The 12,925-nt window shown below is 45.6% G+C and overlaps 1 protein-coding gene across 4 annotated transcripts in view; it reads left to right on the top strand.

The window, feature by feature from the left end:
* The window catches only part of LOC119954558 (CMP-N-acetylneuraminate-beta-galactosamide-alpha-2,3-sialyltransferase 4-like), a 131,759-nt gene that overhangs the window by 108,312 nt on the left and 10,522 nt on the right, over window positions 1–12,925 (top strand). For 3 of the 4 annotated variants that reach the window (XM_038779894.1, XM_038779893.1, XM_038779891.1), the window contains exon 11: window positions 2,068–2,217. The exons of the other annotated variant lie outside the window; for it this stretch is intronic. In XM_038779894.1, the coding sequence (XP_038635822.1) occupies window positions 2,068–2,217 (150 nt within the window). The remainder of the gene's footprint in view (window positions 1–2,067; window positions 2,218–12,925) is intronic. 4 annotated transcript variants of the gene reach the window in all.

Here is a 12,925-nt window from a genome sequence, read left to right as displayed (position 1 = left end):
TGCTGTAGCCCAAGTGGTGAAACCCCAAAGTTTACCCCAGCAGACTCTGCCACCAGAGACCACTATCAGAGACTCACATCAGAGATCCCCCCCAGAGATTCCAAACCGACCCTCTACCAGTTACCCCCACCAAAGACCCCACCACAGTCTCCCCCATAACAGAGAATGCTCACACCAAAGAACGCCTCCATAACAGGGGACCGCCCCATAGCAGAGGAGGGAGGGACTGCCCCAATGGGGGGGAGGATGCCCCTACTTGCAGGGGGGACATTATATGTGTTGTGCAGGGAAGGGAAGCTAACTGCCCATTCATGATTTAATGCTTGATTTTATTTTACCCTTATTCTTTCCACTGCCCTATCTTATCGGCCTTTATTCTATATTAGAGTGTCTTCAATTCAACTGTCGCACCATCACCAACAGTCTGTCCTACTCCACTCACGTTGATGCAACAGTCAAGAAAGGCCAACAACGTCTCTGCTTCCCACTAAAGCTAAAGAAATTTGGCATGTCTGCATCAACTCTCACAAACTTCTACAGATGTGCGATAGAGAGCATCCTAACCGGCTGCATCACAGCCTGGTCTGGCAACTGCTCAGCCCAAGATCGCAAGAAACTGCAGAGTGTGGTGAATGCAACCCAACGCATCACACAAACTTGCCACCCCCTCATTTATTTTGTGTACACCTCTCACTGCTTCAGGAAGGCAGATAGCATTATCAAAGACCCTTCCCACCCAGGCATTGCCTTCTTCCAGACCCTTCCATCAGGCAGAAGGTAAGAAAGTCTGGAGACCCGCACATCCAGACTTAGGAACAGCTTCTTCCCCACAGCTACAAGACTCCTCAACAACTCCCCCTCAGACGGATCGGTTCCCTGTAAGAACACTATTCACAACAACCGATGCTGCTCTTGCTCATGTATTTGCTTTGTTTGGCCCCTTGTTCCTGACTGTAACCAATCACTGTTTGTCGATGTACCAGTTGTCAATGTTCTCTGTTGATTATTCTTTTTGTCTACTATGTACGTACTGTGTCCGTTCCCTCGGCTGCAGAAAAATACTTTTCACTGTACTTCGGTACATGTGACAATAAATCAAATCAAATCAAATTTATTTTCTGCTGTCTCCACGCTCCTCACTCTATGAGCACGATTCAGTGGCCTCATTGGTTTGGTTTGGTATTGGGATGAGGCTATTGAATCTCGTGAGACGCTTCTCCCGAGATTTGCAATGCTCGAAACGGAATCTCATGAGACCTCGCGATCTGGACCTTGCCTCACTTGCCCTCAACATATGGCTCATTTAAACATATTCACCAGATTCACCTGGCTCCCGGGCACCAACTCTGGGAGACTGTGTCAGTGCACCGTTTAGTCCTGGTCCACACAATGGTTAATCAGGTGTAATGGCATCAAAATGATGCCCCAATTTGTGAGGAGCCCTCTTAGTGCGACCTGGGTGGAGAGAATCTCCTTGAGGCCAAGCAAACTGCACAGAGAAACACCTTGCTAAAAGCGCCATTCAGCGGACTTTAACCCATTTTATTATTTTCCTTTTTGGCCCTCTCTGTTCCATCCATCTCTCTTATGCACTCTTCCCCATGCCATATTCATATCCTGCTAAAGCAGGGGTGGGCAAACTTTTCCGTGCAAGGGCCACATTCAGAAATTCACAATTTTAAAGGGCCGCATAGTATATTAAGTAAAATAATTACTTCACCCGGTTATGATTCTGGGCGCCTCATATAGGACATAGAACAGTACAACACAGAACAGGCCCTTCGGCCCTCGATGTTGTGCCGAGCAATGATCACCCTACTCAATACAACGTATCCACCCTATACCAGTAAGTAACCCAACAGCCCCCCCCATTAACCTTAAAAAAAATAATAAAAAAATTTTTTTTTAAACATTTTTTTTTTATTTCTTTTTTTTTTAATGACTTGGTGGGCCGCATAAAGACCTTTGGCGGGCCGCATGCGGCCCGCGGGCCATAGTTTGCCCACCCCTGTGCTAAAGTCTTTCGCTTTGTTACATATGCTAATTTATTTTCTTTCACATCCACAGAGACGATCCCACCCAACCACAGGGTTTTTAGCCATCACGCTGGGTCTGAACTATTGCGATGAAGTTCACCTTGCTGGATTTGGTTACCCACTGAATCAAAAGGATGGATTGATTCATTATTTTGATCGGCTACAAATGAGGCAGATGTCTGTAAGTATCAGATGGAAATGATCCCCTGGTTGGTTCCATGTTCTACAGTTGTCTGAACATTTTACTTTTGTGGGTGATGTCTTGCCCTGCATTTGATCTTGTTGAGTGACGCAGAGACCTCAGGGCAAAAGTACTGAAACTCCTGAATATCCAGGTATTCGAGAGATTAACAATGGATGAGATGAACTTTGCTTTTATGTGAAGTTGCTTTATTCTAGTGTATTGAAATATACATGGTTATTGAATTCAGTCTGTACAACATACCACCACAAAATGATGCAACAGTAAAAGGTATGTGACGAACTTCACTGGATGATGTGGCTGAATTTAAGGAATCTCTTTATATCCTGCTGTAAATCCTGGGATGGAACCACTCTCACTATGGACCCTTTGACTTTGGCAGACATTTATTGCTACCCTTCCTGGATCTAGGGGAGGGGCCGCTATCTACATGACCTGTGCGGCTTTGTTCAGTGAAATCGCTGGAGGAATCCGCATGGGTTTTTTCCAGGGTGCTGTTTACCCCTGGGAAATCTACATAGTCAAAGGGACACTGAGCAAACAAAATTTTCTCCCTCTATTTCCAAATGTGTATCTGCCTTTGTGCTATCTGTGTTCCATTCTTAAAAAGATCCTCTTCCTGTGTCCATCTCACAGGATAACCAAGATCAAAGGATTCCCAAATACCCCAACAATGAATAATTGATTAATTTTTTGTGTCTGGGAGTAACAATTTCTGGTTATCACATGAACCACTTTTCATCTCATTGCCCCCATGTTTGGATCTGCATTCCACCTGGAGTTTATATTTGCCAAATGGGGCAGGAGTTTCCATGAGGTAGTGCGATCCGGAATGCAGGATTTTCTTCCCTTCTTCACTCCCCTAGTCTCCTCCTGCCTTATCATTAAGATGCTGTAACATAAAGCGTGATTCAGCTTGATGGACAAGTTTTCACCATTCTGAATAATAAGCAGCAAGCTCCTCCCAGTTGTTGAGGTCAATACTGCCTTATTTCAAAGAAACCTTTGGAGCCTCTTTGAAGCATTTACTGTGACCTCCCTGGAATGTTGGTCATTTGAGAGTTGAGAGTACAGGATCTGGTGGGGAGAAGGTTTTTTTAGTCCATCAAAATTGATTTAGCAGGAATATTGCTTGAATGTTTGTGGATGTGGCTTAAGAACGACATTAACGTTTGTCCCTTTGACTATGTAGATTTCCCAGGGGTAAACAGCCCCCTGGAAACAACCCATACGGATTCCTCCAGTGATTTCACTGAACAGAGCCGCACAGGTCATGTAGATAGCTGCCCCTCTCCTAGATCCACTGGATCTAGAGGGTGCAGCTTATAGAATTTCTCCAGCATACTCATGTTTCGCTGATACACAGTCCAGATCTCACTGCAGTACAGGAGTGTGGTGATGAATACTGCTCTATACACTAAGAATTTGCTGACTTGTGCAGATCTTTGTTCTCAAACACTGCATAAGACCATAAGACATAGGAGCAGAATTACGCCACTCTCCCCATCGAGTCTGCTTCGCCATTCAAGCATGGCTGATATTTTTCTCATCCCCATTCTCCTGTCTTCTCCCCATAATCCTTGATCCCCTTATTGATCAAGAACCTATCTAGCTCTGTCTTATAGACACTCAGTGATTTGGCCTCCACAGCCTTCTGCAGCAAAGAGTTCCACAGATTCACCATCCCCTGACTGAAGAAATTCCTCATCTCTGTTTCAAAGGATCATCCCTTTAGTCTGAGATTGTGTCCTCTGCTTCTAGTTTTGCCCACAAGTGGAAACATCCTCTCCACGTCCACTCTACCCAGGCCTTGCAGTGTCCTGTAAGTTTCAATAAGATCCCACCTCATCCTTCTAAACTGCAACGGGTACAGACCCAGAGTCCTCAACGGTTCCGCATACGATAAGCTGTTCATTCCAGAGATCATTCTTGTGAACCTCCTCTGGACCCTTTCAAGGTCAGCACATCCTTCCTTCGATACGGGGCCCAAAACACCTCTATCCATGAGAGGATCTTACCCTTAACACCCTGGGCTCTTAACTTATTTAACAGTCTCCTATGCGGCACCTTGTCAAAGGCCTTCTGGAAATCAAAATAAATCACGTCCACTGGTTCAACTTTGTCTAATTTCCTTGTTACTTCGCCAAAGAACTCTATCAGATTTGTCAGATTTGACCTCCCCTGGGATGAGAATAGAGGGATAAGGAATCCGTAATTGTAATATTTTAATTTAGACGGGCAGCATGGTCGGCGCAGGCTTGGAGGGCCGAAGGGCCTGTTCCTGTGCTGTACTTTTCTTTGTTCTTTGTTATTTGAAGACGTGCATACTCAGTCCCTTTTTATCATGCACTTCCATGCACTCCGTGATCTCATCTTTAATAATGGGCTCTAAAATCTTACCAATGACCGAAGTCAGGCTAACCGGCCTATAATTTACCATCTTCTGCATCCCTCCCTTCTTAAACACTTTCCAGCCTCTGGGACCCTTCCTACTACAGTAATTCCTGAAAGATCATCACCAATACCTCCACAATCTCCTGAGCTATCTCTTTTGGAACCCTGGGGTGTAATCCACCTGGTCCAGATGATTTATTTACCTCAGACCTTTCAATTTCCCTAGAGCCTTCTCCGTAGTGATGGTCACTGCACTCACCTCTGCCCCCTGGTTCAGCTGGAGCTCTGGCATCCCACTGGTGTCTTCCTCTGTGAAGACTGATGCAAAGTAACTATTCAGTACGTTTGCCATTTCTTTGTGTCCTGTTAATATTTCTCCAACCACATTTTCCAGTGGTCCAATGTCTATTTTTGCCTTTCTCTTACCTTTTATATATTGAAAAAAACTCTTCCTATCTTCCTTTATATTACTAGCTAGCTTGCACTCATACTTCACCTTCTCCCCCTTATGGCTTTTTTAGTTGTCCTCTGCTCACTTTTAAAGTCTACCCAATCCTCGGCTTTCCACTAACCTTCGCCACTTTGTATGCTTTTTCTTTAGCTTTTATGCTGTCCTTGTCTTCCCTCATCAGCCATGGATGCCTTGTCCTCCCCTTAGCATGTTTCCTCCTCCTTGGGATGAATTTCTGTTGTGCCTCCTGAATAACGCCCAAAAACAACTACCATTGCTGTTCCACTGTCTTCCCTGCTCGGCTTCCTTTCCAATCAACTCTGGTCAGTTCCTCCCTCATGTCTTTGTAGTTACCCTTATTTAATTGTAGTACCGTTACATCTGATTGCAGCTTCTCCCTCTCAAACTGCAGGATAAATTCTATCATATTGTCGTCACTGCTCCCTAGGGGTTCCTTCACCTTAAGTTCCCTAATCAAGTCTGCCTCATTACACATCACCAAATCCAAAATTGCCTGTTCCCTCATAGGCTCTGTCACAAGCTGCTCCAAAAAAACACCTCCTAGACATTCCATAATTCCTTTTCTTGGGATCCACTACCAACCTGAATTTCCCAGTCCACCTGCATATTGAAGTCCCCCATGATTATTGTGATATTGCCTTTTTTACATGCATTTTCTGTCTCCTGATTTATTCTGCCCCATATCCTGACGACCGCTAGGCGGCCGGTACATAACTCCCATCAGGGTCTTTTTACCTTTGCGATTCCTCAACTCTACCCACAGAGATTCTATGCCTTCTGATCCGATATCGCTCCTTGCTATTGATTTAACTTCATTCCTTACTAACAATGCAACCCCGCCGTCTTTGCCCATCTGCCTGTTCTTTCGACAGGACACATATCCATGTATATTTAGATACCAGCCCTGACCCCCTTGCAGCCAAGTCTCTGTGATGCCCACTACATCATACCGGCTAATTTCAATGTGCGCAACAAGCTCATTCATTTAGAACATAAGAACATAAGAACTAGGAGCAGGAGTAGGCCATCTGGCCCCTCGAGCCTGCTCCGCCATTCAATGAGATCATGGCTGATCTTTTGTGGACTCAGCTCCACTTTCCGGCCCGAACACCATAACCCTTAATCCCTTTATTCTTCAAAAAACTATGTATCTTTACCTTAAAAACATGTAATGAAGGAGCCTCAACTGCTTCACTGGGCAAGGAATTCCATAGATTCACAACCCTTTGGGTGAAGAAGTTCCTCCTAAACTCAGTTCTAAATCTACTTCCCCTTATTTTGAGGCTATGCCCCCTAGTTCTGCTGTCACCCGCCAGTGGAAACAACCTGCCCGCATCTATCCTATCTATTCCCTTCATAATTTTAAATGTTTCTATAAGATCCCCCCTCATCCTTCTAAATTCCAACGAGTACAGTCCCAGTCTACTCAACCTCTCCTCATAATCCAACCCCTTCAGCTCTGGGATTAACCTAGTGAATCTCCTCTGCACACCCTCCAGCGCCAGTACGTCCTTTCTCAAGTAAGGAGACCAAAACTGAACACAATACTCCAGGTGTGGCCGCACTAACACCTTATACAATTGCAACATAACCTCCCTAGTCTTAAACTCCATCCCTCTAGCAATGAAGGACAAAATTCCATTTGCCTTCTTAATCACCTGTTGCACTTGTAAACCAACCTTCTGTGACTCATGCACTAGCACACCCAAGTCTCTCTGAACAGCGGCATGCTTTAATATTTTATCGTTTAAATAATAATCCCGTTTGCTGTTATTCCTACCAAAATGGATAACCTCACATTTGTCAACATTGTATTCCATCTGCCAGACCTGAGCCCATTCACTTAACCTATCCAAATCCCTCTGCAGACTTCCAGTATCCTCTGCACTTTTCGCTTTACCACTCATCTTAGTGTCATCTGCAAACTTGGACACATTGCCCTTGGTCCCCAACTCCAAATCATCAATGTAAATTGTGAACAATTGTGGGCCCAACACGGATCCCTGAGGGACACCACTAGCTACTGATTGCCAACCAGAGAAACACCCATTTATCCCAACTCTTTGCTTTCTATTAATTAACCAATCCTCTATCCATGCTGCTACTTTACCCTTAATGCCATGCATCTTTATCTTATGCAGCAACCTTTTGTGTGGCACCTTGTCAAAGGCTTTCTGGAAATCCAGATATACCACATCCATCGGCTCCCCGTTATCTACTACACTGGTAATGTCCTCAAAAAATTCCACTAAATTAGTTAGGCACGACCTGCCTTTTACGAACCCATGCTGCGTCTGCCCAATGGGACAATTTCTATCCAGATGCCTCGCAATTTCTTCCTTGATGATAGATTCCAGCATCTTCCCTATTACCGAAGTTAAACTCACTGGCCTAATTTGTTCCGTATACTGCGCGCAATCCTGCATTGACCTCCCTTTTCCCACTTGGTCACCTTTTTGCTCTGCCTGAGGGTGATGTTGTTGTTCTTTTATTTTGGTTCTCTATTTCCCCTTCAGTTATTACACCTTCTAAGCTCACATTCTGATTCCCACACCCTGCCATACGAGTTTAAATCCAACTCACTGCTGTAGTTTGTAGAAGGCTGAGCTGACGTGGTGTTGGATCTCCTCGTCAAAACATTGGCAGCCACCTCACCAATGCTTTAACGGTCGGCTGACAGACACGCTGGAGAAACGGCATCAGCAAGCATTTACATTCTCTGGGAATACTGTCAATCTTACTCTCAGATTCTGCTGGGAGATCGAGGAATTACTGTCGGTTGAAGAAAGGTTGAGTAGATATGAAGAAAGGTTGAGTAGATTAGGATTGTTTTCGTTGGAAAGACGGAGGTTGAGGGGGGACCTGATTGAGGTATACAAAATTATGAGAGGTATGGACAGGGTGGATAGCAACAAGCTTTTTCCAAGAGTTGGGGTGTCAGTTACAAGGGGTCACGATTTCAAGGTGAGAGAGGGAAAGTTTAAGGGAGATAGAACATAGAACATAGAACGATACAGCGCAGTACAGGCACTTCGGCCCTCGATGTTGCACCGACATGGAAAAAAAACTAAAGGCCATCTAACCTACACTATGCCTTTATCATCCATATGCTTATCCAATAAACTTTTAAATGCCCTCAATGTTGGCGAGTTCACTACTGTTGCAGGTAGGGCATTCCACGGCCTCACCACTCTTTGCGTAAAAAACCCACCTCTGACCTCTGTCCTATATCTATTACCCCTCAATTTAAGGCTATGTCCCCTCGTGCTAGCCACCTCCATCCGCGGGAGAAGGCACTCGCTGTCCACCCTATCTAACCCTCTGGTCATTTTGTATGCCTCTATTAAGTCACCTCTTAACCTTCTTCTCTCTAACGAAAACAACCTCAAGTCCATCAGCCTTTCCTCATAAGATTTTCCCTCCATACCAGGCAACATCCTGGTAAATCTCCTCTGCACCCGTTCCAAAGCTTCCACGTCCTTCCTATAATGAGGCGACCAGAACAGTACGCAGTACTCCAAATGCGGCCGTACTAGAGTTTTGTACAACTGCAACATGACCTCATGGCTCCGGAACTCAATCCCTCTACCAATAAAGGCCAACACACCATAGGCCTTCTTCACAACCCTATCAACCTGGGTGGCAACTTTCAGGGATCTATGTACATGGACGCCGAGATCCCTCTGCTCATCCACACTACCAAGAATTTTACCATTAGCCAAATATTCTGCATTCCTGTTACTCTTTCCAAAGTGAATCACCTCACACTTCTCCACATTAAACTCCATTTGCCACCTCTCAGCCCAGCTCTGCAGCTTATCTATGTCCCTCTGTAACCTGCAACGTCCTTCCGCACTGTCTACAACTCACCGACTTTAGTGTCGTCTGCAAATTTACTCACCCATCCTTCTGCGCCCTCCTCTAGGTCATTTATAAAAATGACAAACAGCAACGGCCCCAGAACAGATCCTTGTGGTACGCCACTCGTAACTGAACTCCATTCTGAACATTTCCCATCAACTACCACTCTCTGTCTTCTTTCAACTAGCCAATTTCTGATCGACATCTCTAAATCACCCTCAATCCCCAGCCTCCGTATTTTCTGCAATAGCCGACCATGGGGAACCTTATCAAACACTTTACTGAAATCCCTATACACCACATCAACTGCTCTACCCTCGTCTACCTGTTCAGTCACCTTCACAAAGAACTCGATAAGGTTTGTGAGGCATGACCTACCCTTCACAAAACCATGCTGACTATCCCTAATCATATTATTCCTATTTAGATGATTATAAATTGTATCTTTTATAATCCTCTCCAAGACCTTACCCACCACAGACGTTAGGCTCACCGGCCTATAGTTACCGGGGTTATCTCTACTCCCCTTCTTGAACAAAGGGACCACATTTGCTATCCTCCAGTCCTCTGGCACTATTCCTGTCGCCAATGATGACCTAAAAATCAAAGCCAAAGGCTCAGAAATCTCTTCCCTGGCTTCCCAGAGAATCCTAGGATAAATCCCATCAGGCCCCGGGGACTTATCTATTTTCACCTTGTCCAGAATTGCCAACACTTCTTCCCTACGCACCTCAATGCCATCTATTCTAATAGCCTGGGTTTCAGCATTCTCCTCCACAATATTATCTTTTTCTTGAGTGAATACTGACGAAAAGTATTCATTTAGTATCTCGCTTATCTCCTCAGCCTCCACACACAACTTCCCACCACTGTCCTTGACTGGCCCTACTCTTACCCTAGTCATTCTTTTATTCCTGACATACCTATAGAAAGCTTTTGGGTTTTCCTTGATCCTACCTGCCAAAGACTTCTCATGTCCCCTCCTTGCTCGTCTCAGCTCTCTCTTTAGATCCTTCTACTCTTCCTTGTAACTATCAAGCGCCCCAAATGAAACTTCACGCCTCATCTTCACATAGGCCTCCTTCTTCCTCTTAACAAGAGATTCCACTTCTTTGGTAAACCACGGTTCCCTCGCTCGACCCCTTCCTCCCTGCCTGACTGGTACGTACTTATCAAGAACATGCAATAGCTGTTCCTTGAACAAGCTCCACATATCCAGTGTGCCCAACCCTTGCAGCCTACTTCTCCAACCAACACATCCTAAGTCATGTCTAATGGCATCATAATTGCCCTTCCCCCAGCTATAACTCTTGCCCTGCGGGGTATACTTATCCCTTTCCATCACTAACGTAAAGGTCACCGAATTGTGGTCACTGTTTCCAAAGTGCTCACCTACCTCCAGATCTAACACCTGGCCTGGTTCATTACCCAAAACCAAATCCAATGTGGCCTCGCCTCTTGTTGGCCTGTCAACATATTGTGTCAGGAAACCCTCCTGCACACATTGTACAAAGAACGACCCATCTAATGTACTCGAACTATATCTTTTCCAGTCAATATTTGGAAAGTTAAAGTCTCCCATAACAACTACCCTGTTACTTTCGCTCTTTTCCAGAATCATCTTCGCCATCCTTTCCTCTACATCCCTAGAACTATTAGGTGGCCTATAGAAAACTCCCAACAGGGTGACCTCTCCTTTCCTGTTTCTAACCTCAGCCCATACTACCTCGGAAGAAGAGTCCCCATCTAGCATCCTTTCCGCCACCGTAATACTGTCCTTGACTAGCAGCGCCACACCTCCCCCTCTTTTGCCCCCTTCTCTGAGCTTACTAAAACACCTAAACCCCGGAACCTGCAACAACCATTCCTGTCCCTGCTCTATCCATGTCTCCGAAATGGCCACAACATCGAAGTCCCAGGTACCAACCCATGCTGCCAGTTCCCCTACCTTATTTCGTATACTCCTGGCATTGAAGTAGACACACTTCAAACCACCTACCTGAACACTGGCACCCTCCTGCGAAGTCAAATCTGTGCTCCTGACCTCTATACTCTCAATCTCCCTTACCCCAAAACTACAATCCAGGTTCCCATGCCCCTGCTGAATTAGTTTAAACCCCCCCAAAGAGCACTAACAAATCTCCCCCCCAGGATATTGGTGCCCCTCAGGTTCAGATGTAGACCATCCTGTCTATAGAGGTCCCACCTTCTCCAGAAAGAGCCCCAGTTATCCAGAAATCTGAATCCCTCCTGCCTGCACCATCCCTGTAGCCACGTGTTTAATTGCTCCCTCTCCCTATTCCTCATCTCACTATCACGTGGCACGGGCAACAACCCAGAGATAACAACTCTGTTTGTTCTCGCTCTGAGCTTCCATCCTCGCTCCCTAAAGGCCTGCCTGACATCCTTGTCCCCTTTCCTACCTATGTCGTTAGTGCCAATGTGGACTACGACTTGGGGCTGCTCCCCCTCCCCCTTAAGGACCCGGAAAACACGATGTAAGTGGAAAGTTTTTTACGCAGAGGGTGGTGGGTGCCTGGAACGCTTTACCAGCGGAGGTGGTAGAGGCGGGCATGATAGCATCATTTAAGATGCATCTAGACAGGTATATGAACGGGCGGCAACAGAGGGAAGTAGACCTTGGAAAATAGGAGACAGGTTTAGATAAAGGACCTGGATCGGCGCAGGCTGGGAGGCCGAAGGGCCTGTTCCTGTGCTGTAATTTTCTTTGTTCTTTGTTCTTTGTTCTGCGCATTGCTTTAATAATCCACCTCATTTCTGTGAAAAAGTTGATCAAGAAAGTCAAAAATGCGGATACTTCTTTTGTCCAAGACATTTGGATTCTCCATCCATTCACGCCGGCGCCATGTTCTCCGTCCTCGCTGCCAACGGTAACGGTCGAATTCGGAACAGAGAATCCCGGCCCAGACTTTCTAAACTGGTCTCAGCTCAACCTCGCTTTTTAAATTGTTCTTTCAGCCAGCTGAATAGTTTTGAAACACCCAGGCCATTGCTGAAAGGGGGGGGCTTCAAAAGTGGCAGCCTCAATCCAGTTGTTGGGAGAATTGCTATCTCTGGAAGTTCAATGGGTAGCTCTTCAACCCTGAGTCGGAAATGTGTGGGTTCTGCCAGTCTCCTGGACAATATTTATCCTTCAAACAACATAACTGAAAAATCAAATGACATGGGCACTCTCAGATTGTTGTTTGTGGGAGCTTGCTGTGTATCAATTTGGGTGTAATTGTTGTGGTCATCCGGCTGTTCACACCGGGTTTCCCGGCAGCGTGGGATGGATTCAATGGGAAATCACATTGACAGCAGCGGAACCAGAAGATGGTACTGCCGGCCAATGGCAGGCCCCCTTCTGCCGCTGTGAAACACACCGCGGGGAGGGCAAAGAATCTTCTCAAAGTCTTTTACATTACAACATTCCAAGTAGTGGGATGTGCAGCACATTGAGCTGTGAGTAGTGGGTGCCTGGAACTCACTGACAGAGGAGGTGGTGGAAGCAGGGACGGTAGTGACATTTAAGGGGCATCTTGACAAATACATGAATAGAATGGGAAGAGAGGGATACGGACCCCGGAAGTGTAGAAGATTTTAGTTTAGACGGGCAGCATGGTTGGCGCAGGCTTGGAGGGCTGAAGGACCTGATTCTGTGCTATACTTTTCTTTGTTTTTTGTTGTGAGCTCATGAAAGATATTATTGAAATGCAAGTCCATTTCTGTGCAGGAAAGTTGTGAATTTAAGAAAACAACAGACATAAAACATGTGAAGGACACACAGAGATTCCTAACTGTGTAGCAGTTATATTTGTATTGGTGATGTTCCCCATACATGGACTCTAATGCAGCAATTCCCATCTTCAGGAAGATGGATCCTCCAGCAAAGTGGTGTAAGCATCCATTTGTAGCTGCTGGCACCATTTCACTTGTTGGTGAACCCGCTCAGAAATCACA

Source organism: Scyliorhinus canicula, chromosome 19 (genome assembly GCF_902713615.1).
Source record: "Scyliorhinus canicula chromosome 19, sScyCan1.1, whole genome shotgun sequence".
NCBI lineage: Eukaryota > Metazoa > Chordata > Chondrichthyes > Carcharhiniformes > Scyliorhinidae > Scyliorhinus > Scyliorhinus canicula.
The sequence above is the reverse complement of the archived record's forward strand: the minus strand, read 5'-3'. Positions and strand labels throughout refer to the sequence as shown.